Genomic DNA, 21355 nt, shown 5'->3' with positions numbered 1-21355 from the left:
GATGGATGGATGGATGGATGGATGGATGGATGGATAGGTAATGAATAAATGACAAAAGCAAATAGGGTAAAATGCAAACTGGTGAACCTAGGTAAAGTATATATAGGAGTTCCTTGTACTAGTTGCACCTTTTCTATAAGTTTAAAATTATTTCTACATTGAAGTTATAAGAAAAAAAAGGAATAAGAAAATGCCAACTTAAAAACATACAAAATTAATATCAGCAGCTTAGAAGAAAATACTGGAAATAATAGTAGAGGTGTCTTGTTAAAATGCTGTCTCATCAACATGAAAAAAAAATCAGACATCAATAACTAAGTCAAAAATTGATTCTTCATTAAAATATGAAGACATTTTAGGAATTTCTTAACCAGTTTATTTTGTGTTGGTACACAGAGTAGTTTACTCTAGAAAGTGGAATTTACTCTAGAAAGTGCAATCTAGAGTGATTTTTCCACTTTTTACACTTCTGAATACATGAATGTTTTACAAGAAATGTATGTTTTTAATCATCAAACACAAGAAATGAAACCATTTTAATGGGAAAAAGTATAATACTAAACAGTGACAAGGTGTTAAGCCACAATTCCTAATGGTTTTTTAAAAACACGTTATCATGATTCTTTAACCTGTTTTATAGATTTGAATAAAATAAGGAATAATTTCTCAGAGACCCAATATGTGGTAAAGTAAATTACCTAAGTATAATTTGAGCCAAATAAATTACTTTAATGTTGAGATTGATTAAAAAAAAGAGAATATTATTTGTTCTAGTTCTGAGAAGAATCCCATACAGATGGCCAACAGACATAATGAAAAGATGCTCAACATCACATATCATCAGGGAAATGCAAATCAAAACCACAATGAGGTACCATCTCATACCTGTCACAATGGCTATTATCAAAAAGTCAACAAATAATCAGTGTTGGCAAGGATATGGAGAAAGGGAACCCTTATGCACAGTTGGTGAGATTTTAAATTGGCGCAGCCACTATGGAAAACAAGGAAATTCTATATTATAGAATCTTAAACCTTCTTGAGAGGCAAAGTCAGTGTTATTCAGCTATCCAACTTGATGAAAGAAAAACTTTAAACCTGACCCTAGACTTACTGTGCCATGATTCTTCTGGAAGCGAATAACCTCCTGGTCATCTTCAAATGCACTACCCATTACTATCTGTGTAACAGACTTCATAGCAAAACCAAGCATATGCTGGCAAAGAGGTACATGCTGGGACTCTGGGTAGGAGAGCCATTTATCTAATAATTCTTCTGAAAGCTGAAAGAGAACAGAAGACTACAATGATTTACTATTTCCTCTTGCTAAATCTTAGAAAAATTCAGCAAGTAGATTCATTTCATAGAGTACACAGCTCAACTCTACAATTAAAGTAAGCATTCAGGCGATTACTTGATCTGTCAGGCTAACACTGGCTCCATCTATAATGACATCCTTAATGGTTCAGGTTCAGATTCTGTCAATGGGCTGATTTGCAAAACAAAACAGAAACACCACAACAATAAAAAAAAAAAAATTAAAAGTTCAAAGGCTGATAACAGCTTAAACTTAATAGAAATTAAGATACTAAAATCTTAGTATCTAATAATAAATAGTAAAGGTTCACCAGAGTGCCTGTGATATAGTAAATAATCAATATATGAATATCTTAAAATCCTAGACATGCTTCAGTAACAAAAAACTCTGAGTCTCTCTGTCATTCCTTCATTCAACAAGTATTTATTAAATCCCTTGTGGAATAAAAACAATATGTAGAAAAAATATCAAAAGCTTTAGAGTCAGAAAACCCTGGGTTTTATTTCTGGCTCTGTCACTTAGAAGTAATGTGACTGAGTAATTTGCTTAACTTTTCCAAGTTTCAGGTGTCTCAATAGTTAAATGGGGATGACATCTCCTACCCTGCATGGCTGCTGTGACAGGAGTAATTATCTCCATGTCACATAATGTGGTAAGGGTTTGGTGAGGTAACACACACACACGCACGGCCCTTTTCATGTTAAGAACTCAAATTCAAGCTTTTTTCCCATATTGACTCCATGAAAGTTTTGTTACAATATAAAGGATTAGAATTTTCTGAATAGTAAAATAAATATTTAAAATGAAGATATTAATCTCCATATGTCTTCGGTTTCTCCCACTTTCTTTTTGCAGCTGATCTCCAGTTTTAAAGCACTGTGTTCGGAGAATATGCTTGGTATGATTTCAGTCTTCTTTTATTTGTGTCCCAGCATATGGTCTATCCTTAAGAATGTTCCAAATGCACTAGAGAAGAATATAAAATCTGGTGTTCTGGAATGAAAGGCTCTGTAAATGTCAATTATGTCCAATTGGTCTAATGTGTCACTTAAGGTTGATATCTCCTTATTGACTTTCTGTTTGAATGATCTATCCATAGCTGTCAATGGGGTATTTAGGTTCCCTACTATAATTGTGCCTTTGTCAGTTTAGTTCTGTTAGTAGTTGCTTTTTACATTTTGGTGCTCCCTAATTGAGAGCATATATATGGATAAATGTTATAACTTCTTGATGTATTGTTCCGTTTATCGTTATGAAGTGTCTTTCTTTGTCTAACAGACACTTCTACCAAGAAGACATGCAAATGGCAAACAGACATATGAATAGATGCTCAACTTCATTAGCTGTTAGGGAAATGCATCTCAAAACCATACCTATTAGAATGGCTATCATCAACAGGACAAGTAATAACAAGTGTTGGAGAGGTTGTGGGGAAAAAGGAACCCTTATACTCTGCTGATGGAAATGTAAATTGGTACGGCCACTATGGAAAACAGTAGAGAAGTTCCTCAAAAAATTAAGAATAGTATTACCATATGACGCAGCAATCCCTCTCCTGGGTATCTATTTTAAAAAATCTGAAAATATTTATTCGGAAAGATATATGCAATCTGATGTTTATTGCAGCATTATTCACGATGGCCAAGACATGGAAACAACTAAAGTGTCCTTCAATAGATAACAGACAAAGAAGATGTGGTACATATACATACAATGGAATATTACTCAGCCATAAGAAAAGATGAAATACTGCCATTTGTAGCAACATGGATGGATCTTGAGATTATCATGTTAAGTGAAATAAGTCAGAAAAAGTTGAGAATCATATGATTTCACTCATATGTAGGATATAAAACTGAAAACAACAAATGAAGAAGACAAACGAACAGAGACTCATGGACGCAGAAAACAGTTTAGTGGTTACCCGAGTGAAGGGGGTGTGTGAGGGAGGTAGATAATGGTAAAGGGGGTAAATATAAGGTGACGGAAGGAAATTTAACTTTGGGTGGTGATATACATATAATGTATTACTGAATTGCACACTTGAAACCTATATAATTTTATTAACCAATGTCACCCCGATAAATTTAATTAAAAGAAAAACAGAGAAAAAAAAAAACTAGGCAAACAAAACTACATCCCAGGGTTGCAGAACCAAGCTATGGAGAAGCAATGTGCAAGACTGACTGGGATCAAATCCTAGTCTTACTATTTACTAGTTGTGTGACCTGAGACAACTTACTTAACTATTCTGTTCTTCAGTTTCTTCATCTGTAAAAAGGGAGAAATAACAACACCTACGTATAAGTTTTGTGAGAATTAAATGAGTTCATACAAGCTATTAAACCAATGAACTCAATAATTTTATCAATGCTATTAATAATTAATACTATATAATACAATTAATAATTTATTGCTATATAATACTATTAATAGTATTACTAAGCTGACAAAAGGATTTTGGACAATAGTCATAAATTCTAAAATCGAGAAATACTTGTTGAATCAGAATTTAGCCCAAAGTCACAGGATAATATTGGACTGAGGCACACAGAAGTTACACTCAAATAATTAAAGTGGAGGTTTACACAGAGCCTAGGAGCAGAGATGGCCAGGGAAGGAATGAGTCAGAACTCACAGGACCAGGTTTAAGAGAATTAGAGAAAAATCAGAATACAGAACTCAGATGTGACCAAAAAAAAAAATAAAAGGTTTATTGTGTCAATATGAAATATATAACTTATTTTGGGGTGATAATTCTGGTAAAAAGTACTATTTTCTTAAAGAAAACCACTGGTAGAGAGGAGGAGGATGCTCTGACAGCAGCGGCCTTCAGTCATGTTTCTGCTGATTAAGCACTTAATTAGTATTCCCGACTGATGGCTTGTGCTATGGCATTGACGACAAAAATCTAAAACACTTTTCTCACATATAGACCTAAATCTAAAACACTTTTCTCACATATAGACCAAAGCTTGAAAATATGATGACAAGAAACATGAAAAGTGGGAAATAATTTTCCACCTTGATTTACCTTTGATCGGGCAGGAGAAAAAAATGGCATACAGAACAAAAAAGGTGGAAAGTCTGGGAAATAGAGTCTATGATAAAAGATTAAAGAAGTTAGAATTACTTAGTCTGAAGCAGAGAAGAAAGAATAATTAAGCCTTTCAACAATAAATGTTACTCAAAAGAAAAAGGTATCATGAAAGCAAAAAGAAATGGGCAAAATTCCTTGGAGACATACAATTAAATATAAAAATATTCTTACAAATGTTAGGTGTTTAAACAAAATAGAAAGGAAGATTCTGACTGGTGAATGCTTAGAAAGAGGCAACATAACTGCTTCCAGGGAGGACAATGAGGGGGAACAGGAACGGCTATGACACCCCAAGCAGGCAATCCGAGAGTCCAGAGAACATGTGAGCATGACCAATATAGAACCTTGAGATACGAAACGGGAATAACGAGAGGGTGGGAATTTGATATACAAGACTCCTGATGGCCCTGTGAATAATGGCTATCGGTTAGAAATGGGAACAGGAAAGGAGAGAGACTAATGTGCAGCTACCTATAGTTAAAGGCCCTATCTGGTCTGTTTTTAGAAGATAAACTATGCACAGGGGAGCCAATTAATGCTTCCAGTAGACTCAGTAAGCCAGTCTGAAGTCTTGAATGGAAAGTGTGTTTCGAATAGAACGCTAATAAGAAAAAACGGTCATTAAACATTAACCTAATATAATTTTTAAAAAGTGGATACTGTAAGTTAAAAGTCAACATAGCATCCTCTTAAAAGATATAAGGTATTCTATAACTCAAAAAAGTTATCAAAATGCTTATAATGCACAGTTAGGATAATTTTAGGAGGAATTAATAAAGTTATGAGAGATGAGAAGGAAAAAAAATAAAACTGACCAAGTGGCTATTATACGCAAAACGCTGTTAGGTGCTTTAAAAACAAGTGCTCCTTGGTATGATGTCCAGAATTTGCTTTAAATGGTCCAGTTAGAGAACTGGGAAGTGAGTAGAGGTATAGATAAATTAAGATTGAGTCTAATTTGATAACTGTTAAAGTATGATGATGAGGACGTGAATGGTCATTACATTATTCTATTTTTGTTTCTTTAAATTTTCCAAGATTTTAAAAATTATTTACTCTATATAATGAGAGAGTAAGTGGGTGGGGGGTGTTTGTGCACTTGTGAGTGAATGTATAGACTATAAAGGACTTCTGTGTAATTCTACAAATGAGATATAGGCCCATGAGCTATAAAAACCCTGCTGAAAGAGGAAATGAATTAGCCAAGTTGGAAACATTAATAAGGAGGTATAGTTTCAGAGAAGCAGGTAATATAAGCAAGGAGAAATGGTAACAGAACAGAAGAATGGGGGATGGGCAACAAACGAATGGCACAAAAATCTATTTCTCAAGCAAAGAGGAAGAAAGGAACTTCTTAAGTAATTACTGTTTTAAGACCCGATGTTAGGTATTTCATATCATTGCTCTTGAAAGCAACTTTGTAATGTGGATATTATTACCCTCGATTTAAGATGAGGAAATAAAAGCTCACAAAGGCCAAGTAACACACAAATGATCATGCAGATAGGAGCGCGATTCAAAGCCTCTTGACCAAGCTTAATAGTCTTTGTGCTATATAATAATCCCAAGGAGCCACATTAAACATATAACAAAATAAATAGCTTTGTTTGATTAGGGAAAAGGGGAGAGAAAACAATCTAAAAAGGAAAAGAGCTAAGAAAATCAATTTCATTTTGTTATGTAAGCATATTCAGGCTGTTAATGGTAGTTTAGAGAGGGTACTTGGGGAAGCATACATTTAAACTAAACTGTGGACTGGAGTAGGAGTTAGCCAGGCAAGGTGGGAAAATTTTTTTCCTAGGAGAAAAGAGCAAGAATAGACCCATAGAAGTAAGAGAGGAGACAATGAACTGAATTGTAAGTTGATCAATATTCATTCACAGGTTTAATAAATATTTACTGAGGCCTATTCTATGCCAAGAGCCACGCATGCAGTAGTCATCAAAATAAGAGTCCCTCCCTTTGTGGAACATATAGTTTAGGAGACAGATATTCAAAGAATTACACAAAATATAATTACAAATTGGGAAGTGTTGCAAAGGAAAAGCATAGTGTTTTGACAGCATCTAAAGGGAGACTCACCCAGGGACAGTGGGATATCAGAGATAGCTTCCCTGGGGAAGTGACATTTAAACTAAAAGCTAAGAAGGAACATGCATTAACTGAATGTGTGGATGGCTAGAGGAGACAATTCAGTCAATGACAATAGAATATACAGAGGGCCTGAGATTGGAGAGAACAAGGTGCAGCACAGAATAGAAAACCTGTGTGACTAGAACATAAGCACAAATGAGAACGTGGGAAAGAAGGCTGGAAAAGTATACAGGCTACATCACACAAGGCCCTTAACACTACATTTTGAAGTTTGTCCCAGGAAGCTAGGAACGGGTTTTGATCAAGGAAATGATAAAATAAAAACTGTATCTTGAAAGTATCTATTCACAGAGATTCTGAACTTCAAGTCCACAAATACTAAAGGGTCTATGCATAGAATCCAGAGTCCATGAACTTGGATGAGGGGGATAAAAATCTTTATTTTTCACTAACATCTAAATAAAATGTAGCATTTCCTTCAATTATGAATATAGGCCCTCTGTGTCACCAATACAAATCTCAAATACGTTCATATATTACAGTTATGGCAAAAATCTCAAAATGATGGTTTTGTTTCCCCATTACGTCATTACTTAAAAATCATCGAAGTTTTTTAAAGCATTGCCAGACTTTGTTATTAAATGCATTAATAATCAAGCACATATATTACACAAGTTTTTTAAAATACTAATTTGATACTATATTGGTTTCCTAAGTAGTTACACATTTGAAAATGTTATTCTCAGGAGTCCATAAGTTTCACCAAACTGCCATTAGGTACATTTCATAAATAAGTTTAAGAACCCTTGAAGAGGGTAGAAAATATGTGGGGAGAATGGCAGAGAAGAGGAGAAACAAGCAATCCAGGTAAGACAATGGAAGCTTAAATTAGGATGACGGCAGTGCTGGTGGAGATAAGACCAATTTGAAAGACATTTAGGAGATAAAATTGACATTAGAGACTCTTTTCAAATGTAATTTTCAAAAATACCTAGTGTTATAAAAATGCTTACAAAATAATGGTAAATCAAAAATGCAGAGTCTAAAACTATCCATACACTATAATGCTGATTAAAATTCTATTGTGCACAGAAAAGACTGAAATGATAGAAAGTATTTTAAAATATTAAACTGGTTATCACTGGGTAATGCATAGTATTAAAAACGTTTATTTTTTCCTTAGGACTTTTCTAAGTTTTTCCATATCTTGTAAAATTAGTAACAGAAAAAAAAAGTAAGCCTAACTTTAGTTTTCTTGCAAGAATTTTAATGACATGATAAAATGTTTGTTTTAAAGTGAAAATGTATATAACATTTTACAGTATGACCTCAACCATATGTATACCTATAGGGAAATTATGGGTGATTTCTTTATATTGTTAGATTTTTTTTAAATTATTTTTTTATTTTATTTTTTAGGCGAGGCAACCCTTGGTTGACCTCACAGATTGCAAGGACCTTGTCAGCTTACCATTCCTTATTTTTTAATTTTTTACACCTACAGCACTTGGTCTTCCTAGGTGGTCTCCCATCCAAGTACTAACCAGGCCCGACCCTGCTTAGCTTCCAAGATCAGACGGGATCAGGCTTGTTCAGGGTAGCATGGCTGTAGTCTATACTGTTAGATTTTTCATGTTTGTTATAGCAATCACATTACTTTTATAAATTACATTATATTTAAAGGGCACAAATGGATGGATTAGTTTTAGACAGAAAAGGATTCTTTAAGATTTAAAATGAAAAGAAAGATTAAAATGGATAGACTTTGTTGGTAAGAGAATAGGATATTTAGAGAGTTCACATAAAAGGGACTTCATAGTCTCAGCAAAGCAGAGGACAAGGACATCTAGGGCAAGCAAAGGGGTTGGGTAAAACTGGCAATACTACCTTAAGGGTGAATGTTTAGAACGGTCCTATGGGGAACAGAGAGAACTGTCAGGTAGCACACAGGGCTCAGACAAGGATCTTTAGGGATAGAAAGAAAATGGTATTGATTAGTACTGTTCTCGAACTTCTCAAAAATGTCAGGTCCCCCTTCCAGTGATTTGGTTCATCAAGAAGAGGCCAACTAATCTGCATTTTTAACGAGAGCATTTGGTACACTCAGATCATGTTTTGGGAAACGCTGGTTTAGAGTTTGGCTTGAAAACGAAGTTTGGCTTGATATGGAAAAAATTTTCAGATTCTTTCTACTCTATCATTCCAACTTATACAGGGAGTCTACATGCTAAGATTTTTGTTTTGTGTTGTTTGTTTTAGAATTTCAGAAGAATAAAAATCAGCTTAGGAAAAAAATCAGCTTAGAAAAACAAGAAAAGAGTAGCAGAGATGAGACACACCGATAGCCAAAAATACTATTATCTGTAGAACTCCAGGCCAAACTACTTATCACCTTACCTTGAGTAGGAGAGCAAAATTACTCTGCAGAGAATTAGTCACACCATTTTCATACAATTTTTTCCTTGTGTGGTTTTCACTCGCATTCCCATCAGACTGATACCTTAATAATGACTTTAACATGGTTTCAAAAGGGTCCACTGAAACAGACAATTTAAACATTTTTAAGTCAAAGTAATCACTAAAAAAATAAATCTCTAGCAAAAGAACATAGAGACCAGGGAGGTATGGAATTGTAGCTGAGAGCATGGCAACTTTTTTTTCACAACTCCCATAAGTACCTTTTACTAAATATGAACAGTTCAAAAGGCAATAAAAATTAGCAAGAATACAATATACAGACTGGGAATTCTACTATAAACCATTAATACTTGCATAAATTTTCAACCTACATGACAACAATATCTTTGATTTTAAAAAAAGCTCATTTCACTGATTTTAAAGCAAAATTGATCTTTGCACATAATCAAGTATTATAGATAAAATTATTTAGCTGATTTAAAAACTTTTCTCCATTATTTGAAGTGTTTCTTTAATAACTGACTATATTGTTTTCACATACATAAAAATACATTGCCATTGTAAACAATTAAAACAACATAGTAAAATACAAGGAAGAAAGTAAAATTCATCTAAATCTCACAACAGACATTACTCAGTGTTAAACATTTTAGGGTTTTACAGCAGTTAACATTTTTTAACAAAAAAAGAGAGAGAGACAAAAATCTGTCAGATTACATAAAGAACTACAGTCCCTTCTTTCAGAGCATTTTTCTCAGTTCATTAATGTGATCATTTGAATACTGTTTTATGCTTCCCCTACTCCCCAGCACTAAACTATAAACTCCATCAGAGCAGAGACCACATCTGGTTTCACTCATCACTATATTTTCTGACAGAGCCATCTTTCTATGTTGTGGAAAGCTTAGTGATTAAGAGCATGAACACGGGCCAGACTATCTGTCTAGCTCCAAGTCCCAGCTTCATCACTAATTAGTGGTGGGACCTTGGGCAAATGACTTAGCCTCTCTGTATCTCAATTTTGTCTTCCTTTAAATGGAGATAACCATAATACCTACTTCATAAGGTTGTTCTGAGGATTAAAGGATTTAAAATTTGTGAAGGGTTTAGAACAGTGCTGGCATATCGTAATTGCTATATAAATATTTGATAAACAAAATAAATCTATATCATATTAAGACCTGAAAGTACTCTTTTATGCAGCCATTAATATTTGTTTACTTAAAATTTTATAATAAATAATGCTAATGTCTTTTCTCATTTATGTGATTATTAATTCAAGATAAATTCCTGAAGCTGTTATTACTAGTTCAAAGATCATTGCCCACCTTCTCTTCGGAAAGTTTGTAAAATATTTATACTCTATATTTCTCCATTCCTTCATCAACAATGAGTTTTGCCAATATTTTTCATCTCTTTAGATAGGTAAAAATTTCATTTTTATTTGCATACCACTGATTATTAGTGAGGTTGAAATCTTTTCATTTGCTTATCTGCCATTTGTATTTCTTCTTTCTTAATTACCTTGTTTTTGTCTATTTTTTCTACAACTGCACTTTTTTATTTTCTTCTTAGTTTTTATTTACTTTATATATATGGATGGGAAATAATTTTCCCATTTCTTTTTAACTTTTTCATAGTACCTTTTTATTTTACAGAAATATGGTCATCAATTACTACGCACTATGTGTAGTTAAGAGTGGTCAACATTTCCCCATCTCTCTCGTCTTCATCCTTTTTCAAGGTGTTTTCATTATACTGAAATTTTTCATTTTTATGTAGACAGATTTACCCATCTTGTGCTTGATAGCTCCAAGATCTCTTGTCATGGTAGGAAAGGGTTTATCGACAACTCCCTCAATTTAATATTTAACCATGTTTTCTACTTTTATTTTTATGACTCAACATTTTAATCATTTGGGATTTATTTTGAAATAAAGAGTAAGGCAGGGATTCAGATTTTTTTTTCCAAACAGCTAACCAGTTTTCGCAATACCATTTATTTCCTTTCCCCTTTATCATAAAATACTATCTACCATATGTACTTGGTTTGTCTACTAAACTACTTACTCTATTCCATCAGTCTGTCTAGTCCTATCACAGTACAAGTTTCTTTAAATTAACCCAGCTTTTTAATGTACTGTCTATCTGACATAACAAGTATTTCTCTTACTGATATTCTTTTCTAGATTTTCTTGGCTGCTCAGATACCTCTACTCTTCCAGATGTAGAACTAATTTTTCAGGTTCCAAAAAAATTTACATTGGGATTTTATTTTATATACATATATAAACTGAAGAAAAAAATGATCATTTTACAATACTGTGTCTTAAATGAGGTAATAAACAAAGATGTCAGTACAATGCTTGGCATATAGTATAAAGCATTCAATAAATGTTAGCTATTCCTACCTAAGAACAACACATGGTTCTTTTAGATATTTATTTTTAAAAGATAAGGATCAGCTTATTGGAAAGAAAATTAAACTTACATGTTTTATTGGGGTTGATATGCTGCTTCAGTACATCGACAGTGCCCAAACTAACTACAAGGCGCCTGCCAAACCAGAAAGAGACCACAGGCCCAAACCTCTCGTGTAAATTAACCAGGAACTCATGCAAACTTCCACTGTTCACAATATCTGGAAGATTACCATCTCTGAGAAAAGAGTAACATTTGACAAAACAATCAAGTTAACTTGGAAGAATCAGAAAAGCAACAACTGATTATGAATTAACTGTGTCAAGAGATAAGACCAAAGGTACATGAAATTCAAATTACTACAAAATCCAAAAACTTATATTTGACTTCTTGCTTTCTATAGTTATATTTAGACATAGATTGTCTAAGATTTTAAGTATTTATAACACTTCAAACTAAATAAGAAAAGTAAACAAGCAACATCTGACTTAAGCACGATACAATTTTTGCAGCACCTCATTCTTAGATAGTAATGAACATCATCACAGGCTGATGGAAAACATCAGATCGGCTATGGCAGTATTTTTGTCTTTCCTTCTATCTTAACCCTGTCTATTTTCAAGTCTCTCTGGCTGGAGGAAGTAAAAGAAATGAAAAGTTGTATGAAATTTATACAGTCCTCCTTTCTATTCTTAACAAAGTTTAGGTTGTATGCCAAAAGATAAATTGGGAGTAATGAAAGGAATTAAATAAGTTGAGTAACCTAAAAATATGGTTTAGTTTTAATATCAAAAATTAAGAGTTGACTCTACTTAATTCCAAAAAAATAATTACTCACTTTTCTTCGGTTGGAGTAATCCCCGGAATTCCTGAAGCTTGTCTGGAAGCCTTAAAGAAAAATTTAAAACTGTTTAGCATAATGAATTATCGTATGTCCCATAAGTCAAACGTGTTTGGCCAAGACATCTGCAGGACCTTAAATTATGGCTTTCCAATTTAGTTGAATCTCAGGAGAGAGAGTATCCAATACAGGTGAAGAGAATAGCCACAATGATAGTAAAAGAACAAGAACTATGCAGCCCAATGAGATGATAACCAGTACTGACTGGGGAGGGATGAAGGGGGACTCCAGAAAAGATATCTTCACAGGAAAGAAAATACAACTGATGCCTTTGAATATTGGAACAATTTTACTGACTAGTATTATGACAGAAATGTTGAAAAGATTTGGAAAAAATTAATAACAGGCAAGAGTGAATAAGCTCCAACAATGTGCAAATAATAAGTACAATCCCTCCCCACTGCCCTAATCTTAGCTTCCACAGTTCCATCAACAAGCATGAAGAGGGAGCCTCAGAAGCCTGTGTACACTGGATAAGATGGCTCCTATACCAATCTCCACACTTCATTAGCAGAAATGAAGGATGAGCCCAAGAACACCAGGTAAAATGCTTCCTTGCCTTTTATTACATCCATATCTCATAAACAGCTGCAATTTTTTGGATGGATCTCAAATTTGGCATATCTCTGGCAAGACCCGGCGAAACTTCAATCTCCTTGACATTTATAGCCTCACCACTACCATCTGCCTTGAGACCATCCAGAATAATAATGACCTTTTTCTTTAATTACACTGGACACATGAGGCCTAGGACTATAACTCCCAGGTTTCCCCTTATCCGTCAAACTCACATTCCTAGAGAAGTTTATCCTCTTTCCTGACCCATCTCTCCTCCACTCAAATCTTCATGCTACCTCAGCCACTAGTTCCCACAACCACATGCTAAACCTTGGCATTATCAATAACATCAACATCCTAACTCCAAAAAGTATTTTTACCCCACCCATTCATATACTCATTTCCCACTCTAGCCAGCTAAGATTCCATGGTATATCATTACGAGCACTCCTTTGCATATAACCTTAAGTCCTCTGCCCTGCAGCCTTTGTCATAATCGCCTAGCAAAACACCTATTCTGATTAAATTCAATGTTCTGCCAACTATCCCTGAATCCACATAGCTGGAGAAACACACATTAGCCATGCTGACTAATCTCATTGTATGAACTTCAAGTGAGCTGCCTGGAAATCACACATTTCCCTAGTCCATCATTTTCTAGATGACTATTTCACTCCTCTCTCTTTGCATCCCCTACCTTCACCAGTAACTGATCATCTTATATTTTATTGAAAAAATAAAAGTAATCAAGAGATTACTTCAACACATAGCTACCTATATACCTATACGTGTGCCCATATATTCCACCTTCCTTATTACTATGAACTATGCTCTAAATGAAATGTATTCCCATCCCTCTAATATCCACACTAGATCCCATCCTCTCCCACCTACAAGAAAATTGTTCTAGTATTTCTCCTCTGTTCTTACATCAATTTTCTCTTCATGACTTGACAATCCTCATCAGCTTACTAACATAATGAAATTTCTCCCACCATAAAAAATTTCATTTATCTTACTTCTCTCTTCAGTTACCAGTTCCTTTCCCAGCAAAACTCTACAGTTGTCTCCACTTGTTATCTCTAAACACACTCCATTCTAGTTTATCCCCACCATTCCACTGCAACTGCTCTTCTTAAGATTACCAATGCTACTAAATTTTCTTGTCTTACTTTACTGGACAAATCTGCAACATAACTTAGCTGATTAGTAGCCTATGCTTAAAACACTTGGCTTCCTTCTATTTATCTGGCTGCTCCTTCCCAGTCTCCTTTGTTGTCTCTTCTTCCTCTTCACAATCTCTAACTATCGGAGTATGCAGGACTTGTCCTTGGACTTTTTCTCTCCTTTATCTACACTCCCTGAGAGATGACAACTAGTCTCCAATTTTAACTACCATTTAAACAGTGACAACTCTCAAATTTAGGCTAGTGATCCAATCTGGACTTTCTTAAACTCAAGACTTATATAACCAATTAGCTATTCAGCACCTCTACCTGAATATCTAAAAGGCATCTCAAACACAGAATATTTAAAAACAAACTCCTGATCTCTATGAATCTTCACTACTTCCCACCAAAATAAAACCAAACAAACAAAAACAAAACCCTCGTCTTCCCTGGAGTCAATCCATTCTTCCGGCTACTCAAGCTAAAAATTCTGGTGTTTTCCTTGATGCATCTTTCTCACATTTCACATCGAATCCACTGGAAAATATCATTGGCTTTATCTTCACAATGGACCAGTTCTCACCAACTCTGCTACTGTGGTCCAAGCCAACACCCTCTGTCACCGAAATTCTTGTAATAGCCTAACTACTCTACAAGCTTCCACCCTTGCCTCAGGAGGCCCACAAGTCTATTTTAAACATATCAGCCAAAATGATTATTTTAAAATTTAACTAATTAAAAAAAAAACCTTTAACTACCTTAATTTAAAATGTCATCTTCTGCTGAAACCCTCCAGGGGCTTCTCACTCATCTACAAAATGGCCTACAACTAAAATCTGCCCGTCATCTCCATCATTATGACATTATCTTCATTCCAGATACACTGGTCTCCTTGTTTTCCTGGAATACACTATGCATGTTTCCCCTGAAGGTCTGCATTTCCTATTCTCTGCCTGGAATGCTTTCTCAGATATACGAATGCCTTGCTCCTTCATCTCCCTTCTGTCTCTGCTCAAACGACTCCTTACATCTGACTACCTACTTAAAAGTAACAACCCTACCTACCCCCAATTTTATTTTTCTCCATGATACTCAACACTAACATACTATATATGTTTATATTGTCTGTTTTCCTTTACAAGAATATAAATTCCATGAGTCAGGAATTTTCTGTCTGTGTGCTCATTGCTACATCCCCAGCACCGGGAAGTGTCTGGAACACATTTGATTGAAAGAACAGTGTTGCTCCTGAACGCATTTGATTGAAAGAACAGTGTTGCTAATCAAAGAATAATCTCATTTAAAGACTATCAAAAATTCAAGACCTGGAGCCACTAAGTGTAGTTTCTCAGAAAATAAGATATACTGGAAACTACAGGTTGTGTAGTTGCAATATTCCAGTCTAATTTATTTACCAGCTCTGAAAGTGTTTAAGGATGTTCTATCATTATCAGAATTTGGTGCTGTTCAGAAACTTCACAACTCTTCCTATAAAACGACTACCTTACTTTGTAGAACATGTTTTAAAGATGATTCCTCAACTATTTGATTCTTCTGAGGTTGACCAAGGCCAGTAAAGAAGGCTACAATGAGATTCAGAGAAAAAAAAGTGGCCAAGTCAAGCTCACACATAATCCAGTGCACGGCGCTCATCCCACTTGCCCCTGAGGCCCTACAGGAGCAAGACCCGGTTAGGGCCTTCAGGACTTTGGATTCCGGTAACGACAGTTCAAAAGACAGATGGAAAGGCAGACGACACAAAAAATGCTTGGAGAATCCTCGGAAAAGGAGGAAAGGGTGGAGCACCCTGGAGTTTCCTCCTAGAAACACTAAAAAATGGAATTTGTATTTGGCAGAGTTTCTGCCAAAAAGCCACTCAAAGTACTTAAGATCCTCCCTGGAACAGTGGCATGGAGATGCTGGGCGCGGGGAGGCCGGACGGCGAGGAACAGCCCCCAGCCCTCCCGCGGCCGCGCGGGCTTTTCTTCGGCTCTCTGGCGCGGAAGCCGAGGTAACTTGAGCTACTCGCCCGCCTGCCCCGGGGCTTGAGTGGTGTTCTGGCCGCCAGCGCCTCTCGCCTCAGCCCAGGGGTCGCGCGCACCGGGCACCGCGTCCGTCACGTGCGCCGAGCGCTACGTGCGCCGAGCGCTGCCCGCGCCCGGGCGGGAGCAGGAGCAGGAACCCCACCCTCAGGCCCGCCCCCCTGCAGCCCGCAGCGACCGGAGCTATGTGGATGCGGGCAAGACCGAGGCTGAGGAGACGGCCAGGGCCCCCGAGGGCCGAGAAGGCGGTTACCGGGTAGAGGTAGAGCACAGCTCCCACCAACGCCAGTAGGAAGGTAACGGCGAAGATCGCGAAGTCCAGCATGGCTCTTCCGCCCGGGAGCCACGTCTCGGATCCCCCGCTCGGGGAGCAGCGCCTGGGCCTGGCGGGGACTGGGACACGAGCGTGTGGGCGCGGCGCCCCGCGGGAGCAGCGAGCGAATGGGCTGCGGGGGGCGTGGCCAAGGCCGGGATGCCGGCTGCGGGGGAGAGCAATGGAGCGCCGAGGAGCCGCGCTGCAAGGCGGGGGTTGCGGTGGACACGACTTCGGGACACGCCCACGACTTGGGGACGGAGTTGCCTGGGAAAACAGCCCAGGCTTCTTAAAAACGTTAGAAGTTGCCCCTCTGCCCTGACCAACACTTTTTCCAGTGGATTTAAGATGAAAACCTCTAAACCAATGAATGAGACTCGCAGTGTGGTCCCGGGACTGTGAGCCGCAGTAGTAGCAGCAGCGCCGGGGAACTTGCTAGAAATGCAGATTCTCCATCCCACCCCAGACCTACAGAATCTGACACTCTGGAGAGGGAGAGGGGCACAACAATCTGTGTTTTAACAAAGCTGTTAAACGCGGTGATGAACCACTGATCTAAGCTAATCTGAACAAGGTAGTGTCAAAATCAAGCATTATCCTTTAGGTGCTCCTTGTTTTGCAAAAGAATTTACGTTTGAAGGGGGCTAGGAAGTGTGATTCTGTGACACTCTCGTGGTGGATAAGATTTCCTTGCTCCGCTCTTCAGTAAATTCCCTGAATTTTCTAAGCTTCCATTTCTTACTGTGTAAAACCGTGGAATACACACAGAATGCCTGTAGAGTTAAAGTAGATATTTTATTTGGCACAGCTCCTGCCAAAGTGGTATCTACTTTAGCATTTAGCATTAGTTGTTCTCCTTCTATTTCACGTCTCAGGTTTGACATGGATAATGTGAGGCAAAGCCTGCTACTTACTGGTGCTCCATTTAGTGAAAGCGTCCTGTAAGTATTTATAGATTTTATAGCTTTAATAATAAAAGTGTTCAAAAGGGGGTGAGTGGGTGGCAATTCAGCAAGAGAAATCATTCCAGGTTGCATTTTAGAGCTTCTATAATAAATGACTTATTTTATGAATATGCATGAAACGCCTCATTGAAAATGGCAAATCTTTTGACATCTATAGCAAATGTACAAAACGTTGCTATTTCAGATTTAATTTGACAGAAATTGTACTTTCAACTCCAGTTTTCTGCGAACAGATGTTTCAAAAGTTAATTTTTAAATCAATTCTTTAGAATTTTGGAGACTTCCCATCATAATCATGTTCCAAATAGATTTTCAAAACAGAAAACATCAGTTTTTAAATGCATAATGTGGTAGATAACCCTAGGCACCAATCCTGAATATAGACTACACTCCCTCCCCTTTAGTCCTACACTGACCCTTTGAATTTTGAGGGTTTGTGAAAAAGACAAATTATAGATGCTGAGCCTGGCACAGTATTTTGGTGATTGAGTCTCTACAACTATACAACAACCTCCTCTTGTGTTCTTCAAATTTTTGCCTAAATGCTCCCCAAAAGTATTTTTTGAAAAACCATATATATATTCTCTCACACACTTTTGTGTTGACATTTAAAATTTTTATCTTCATTTTAAAAGATTAAATTTCTTATAAGAATTATATTGTAAATATTTACCTCTTCAAATTGTTCAATTCTGTATCTCAAAAACTGTATCTCCATGAAATAGTTTTAAATATTTTAAAAGATTTAAAAGATTTAAACATTTAGATAAATTATTTTAAAATTTAAAACATTAAAGTTTTAAAACTAGAATATTTCTTCCGGATCAAGTTATTACAATTTTGTTACACAATTAAGCAAAAAAATAGTTGCAGAATTTGACAAAGAAGTAAACATAACCAAAATTCTATTGGAAATACATCTCCTCAGATGGATGAGCATTTTTTCAATTAGTTCATGTATTTATGAACATTATTTATTGCTAAAATTAGCCAGGATTCATCATCAATTCTATTCTTGTTTTAATAAATGTAAGTCCTGATCACACCTTTTTCACATAAATAACAAGATGGGATGTTACTATAGCAACGTCATTCAATGTCTTGCAGTCTCTGAGATACAGGCCCAAAATCATTTATATAAAAATATGATTAACTAGGTTTATATTATGTTTAATGGTTTGTTACCTTACCTTCAAATCTCAATTAGGTCCTCTCCATTTTACTGAAAGTAAAGAATTGTAAATGGAAACATCTGTGCTCATTGCTTTCCCTCCTCCCCCAATAATCTCAGGTCTGTTCTCTGCCATTCTTTGCCCTATATTGTGAGCATTGGTGCGAATTCCTACAGATTACACCACCTCTCTCCCTTATAAACTTGCCTCCAGTAGGATTCCACCAATAATAAGCATCAGTACACTGAGGCTGAAAAGAAAGCAGGTTTAGAAGCTTCCATTTTGCTTCCTCTCAGCTTTCATTAGGAATGGAAATCAGAGGTACTACTTCTGCTTCCACTCCTTGATTCTCACTGTGCATTATTCTAATTGGAGCCATAGCACCATATAAAAGGCTTTGATTTAATGAGAATAGTAAATCCTTAAGGATGACACCTCATCCTTATTGAATAACTGCTTCACCAACCTATTCCAGTGCTTTATCAAGATGGCAGCTTGTGGGTGATATATGCAATATGATCAGTGGATCCCATTATCATAGGATCCTATAGCACCTATTTACTATAAAATGAATCCTTTGAACTGAAGTGATGTTATGTGGGATCCCTTGCCAGTGAATTAAATACTCCATAGCCCTTAAGTTAATGGTGCTGGCTGAGGATCTGTGAACAGAAAAGGCAAACCTACATAAAATACATGTCTATTCTTTATGAATGAACCACTAGCCCTTCTAGAATGGAAGGGGCCCAAAGTGGCCAATTTTCCAGCAAGTTGCCCCTTGGTCTTGTTGAGGAATGAAGCTATACTGGTGCTAAACATTGCTTTTCGCTGCTGTTAAGTTGGACATTCAATGGTGGCAGTAGCTAGTCCAGCTTTGGTTAGTGGAGAGCTCATGCTGTTGAACCCATGTAGTCTCCATTTCTATCACTGTGGCTTCTTTCATATACCATTGCACCAGCCTTGGAGTGGCCAATGCAGGGACTACCTAACATGAACTGGACTGGTTGCTTTGTTCACTTGTTTAGGGCCTCTTTCATGGTGAGTGATATCTAGTGGCTGTTAATATGTAACTAAAAGGTTTTCATACTTCTTTCCCACTCCCATGTTCATCTATATACCTCTACTCTAGACTTGACCAGCTGACCAGGCCTTTCATCATTGCCTTTGATTCCGTATATATTCAAACCTTGGGCCTCTTCTTTTTCCATGTAAAGTGAATGGCATGGTGCACCACTAAAAATCTGCCCACTGAGGTGGTTTTTGCTTGCCATTCAAGACTGCCCACTAATAAGGCTTTGATTCAGCTGCGACCTATTTTTGGCTTCATCCAACATACTGAGCCATCCCATGTGTAAATCAAGTTTGGGCTTTTTTCTCCTCCTCCATTTGATCATATAGGATTACCTACAAAACTAAATGGTAGCTAAGGAAAGAGCACTAGTGCAACAATGGTTGATACTATGGAGATCTGAGCTACTCGCTCATGCAGCTTGCCTCTCTGCCCTGCGATCCTTAAGGCTTGGTGGTCTGACAAGATCTGGCTTATGATGGGCAGTGTTGGGAAACTGAGTCTCTGACAAGCAAGGTATTAACTGTCACTTTTGTTCTGGGCATAACCTTTTCAAGGAGATGGTTTTTCTCTAGAATAGAGGTCAAGTTTACTTACTTATCAGTATAATAATGTCTCCCTTCAGGGCAAAGGTCTTGCAGCCCATTATAAAAAATTCAACTTCTCTAAACTCAGATTCTTCGGCTGACATAAGATTGTGAAGTGTATTCTTATGATTTCATTTAGAAGTTTATAGTGGTAGGTTTTATATTTAGGTCTATAATTCACTTCAAGTTAATTTGTAAGGTAAAGGTGAGATTTTTTTCCCATATGGATAACCAGTTCTAACACCACTTGTTGAAAAGCTGCATGAGCAAGCAGTCCAGATCCCCGTATCAACCACTGTTACACCAGTGCTCTCTCCTCAGCTAATATAGAATTACCTACAAAATGGCACATTTGTAGACAATTCACTCATTCTATATGTATGGATATATCTGAAGGGCCTCTATTTCCTTCCATTGATCTACATGTCTATCCTTATGCTAATACAATGTCTGGATTACTGTAGCTCTATAGTAAGTCTATAGCAATCAAAGGATGTAAACCTTTCGACTTTGTTTTTCAAATTCTTTGGACAACTCTGGGTCTTTTGTATTTACATATAAAATTTCGAATCAGCATTTCAGTTTCTTCAAACCTCCATTTACCCAGGTTTTCTTCAATTTGTCTCAATATTCTGTAGTCTTCAGTGTACGTGTCCTGCAAATGTTATTTACTCCTAAGTATTTCATACTTTTCAATGCTACTATAAATTGCATTATTTTGAATCTCAAGGTTTCATTACTAATATACAGTAATATAACCTCTTTTTGTATACTGACTTGTATCTTGTGACTTTGCTAGGATCATTAGTTCTAGTAGTTGTGTGTGTGTGTGTGTGTGTGTGTGTGTAGTATATATAAGGATTATGTTAACTGCAAAAAAAGGATACTTTTGCTGTTCCTTTTCCAATATGTATGTTTTTTGTTTCCTGCCTTATTGCACTAGCTAGGGCCTACAGTACAATTTGAATGCTAGTAGTGAGAGGAAATATTCTTGCCTTGTTCCTGATTTTAGGAAGAAATAGTTCAGTCTTTTACCATTAAATATTATGGATATAGATATGGATTTTTCATAAACATCCTTTTTACATTAAAAAAGTTCCCTTCTATTTTTAGTTTGCTGAGAATTTATCTTGAACAGATGACTTTGACTCAATTGATCTGCATGTATCTATTAAGATAATGATAGGGATTTTCTTTGTTATAATACGGTGAATTACATACATTGATT

General features: G+C 36.4%; 1 protein-coding gene and 1 pseudogene across 1 annotated transcript in view; both read right to left on the bottom strand.

Annotated features, from left to right (window-relative positions):
• The window catches only part of CYP20A1 (cytochrome P450 family 20 subfamily A member 1), a 40801-nt gene extending 24360 nt beyond the window's left edge, over positions 1 to 16441 (bottom strand). The window contains 5 exon segments of the mRNA XM_039844490.1: positions 1115 to 1282; positions 8910 to 9049; positions 11422 to 11588; positions 12190 to 12239; positions 16275 to 16441. Coding sequence (XP_039700424.1) covers positions 1115 to 1282; positions 8910 to 9049; positions 11422 to 11588; positions 12190 to 12239; positions 16275 to 16346 — 597 coding nt within the window. The 5' untranslated portion in view covers positions 16347 to 16441.
• Positions 8008 to 8126, bottom strand: LOC120587752 (uncharacterized; annotated as a pseudogene).
• Positions 16442 to 21355: the final 4914 nt, after the last annotated feature.

This window comes from Pteropus medius, unplaced genomic scaffold, assembly GCF_902729225.1.
Source record: "Pteropus medius unplaced genomic scaffold, Ma_sr-lr_union100, whole genome shotgun sequence".
NCBI lineage: Eukaryota > Metazoa > Chordata > Mammalia > Chiroptera > Pteropodidae > Pteropus > Pteropus medius.
The sequence above is the reverse complement of the archived record's forward strand: the minus strand, read 5'-3'. Positions and strand labels throughout refer to the sequence as shown.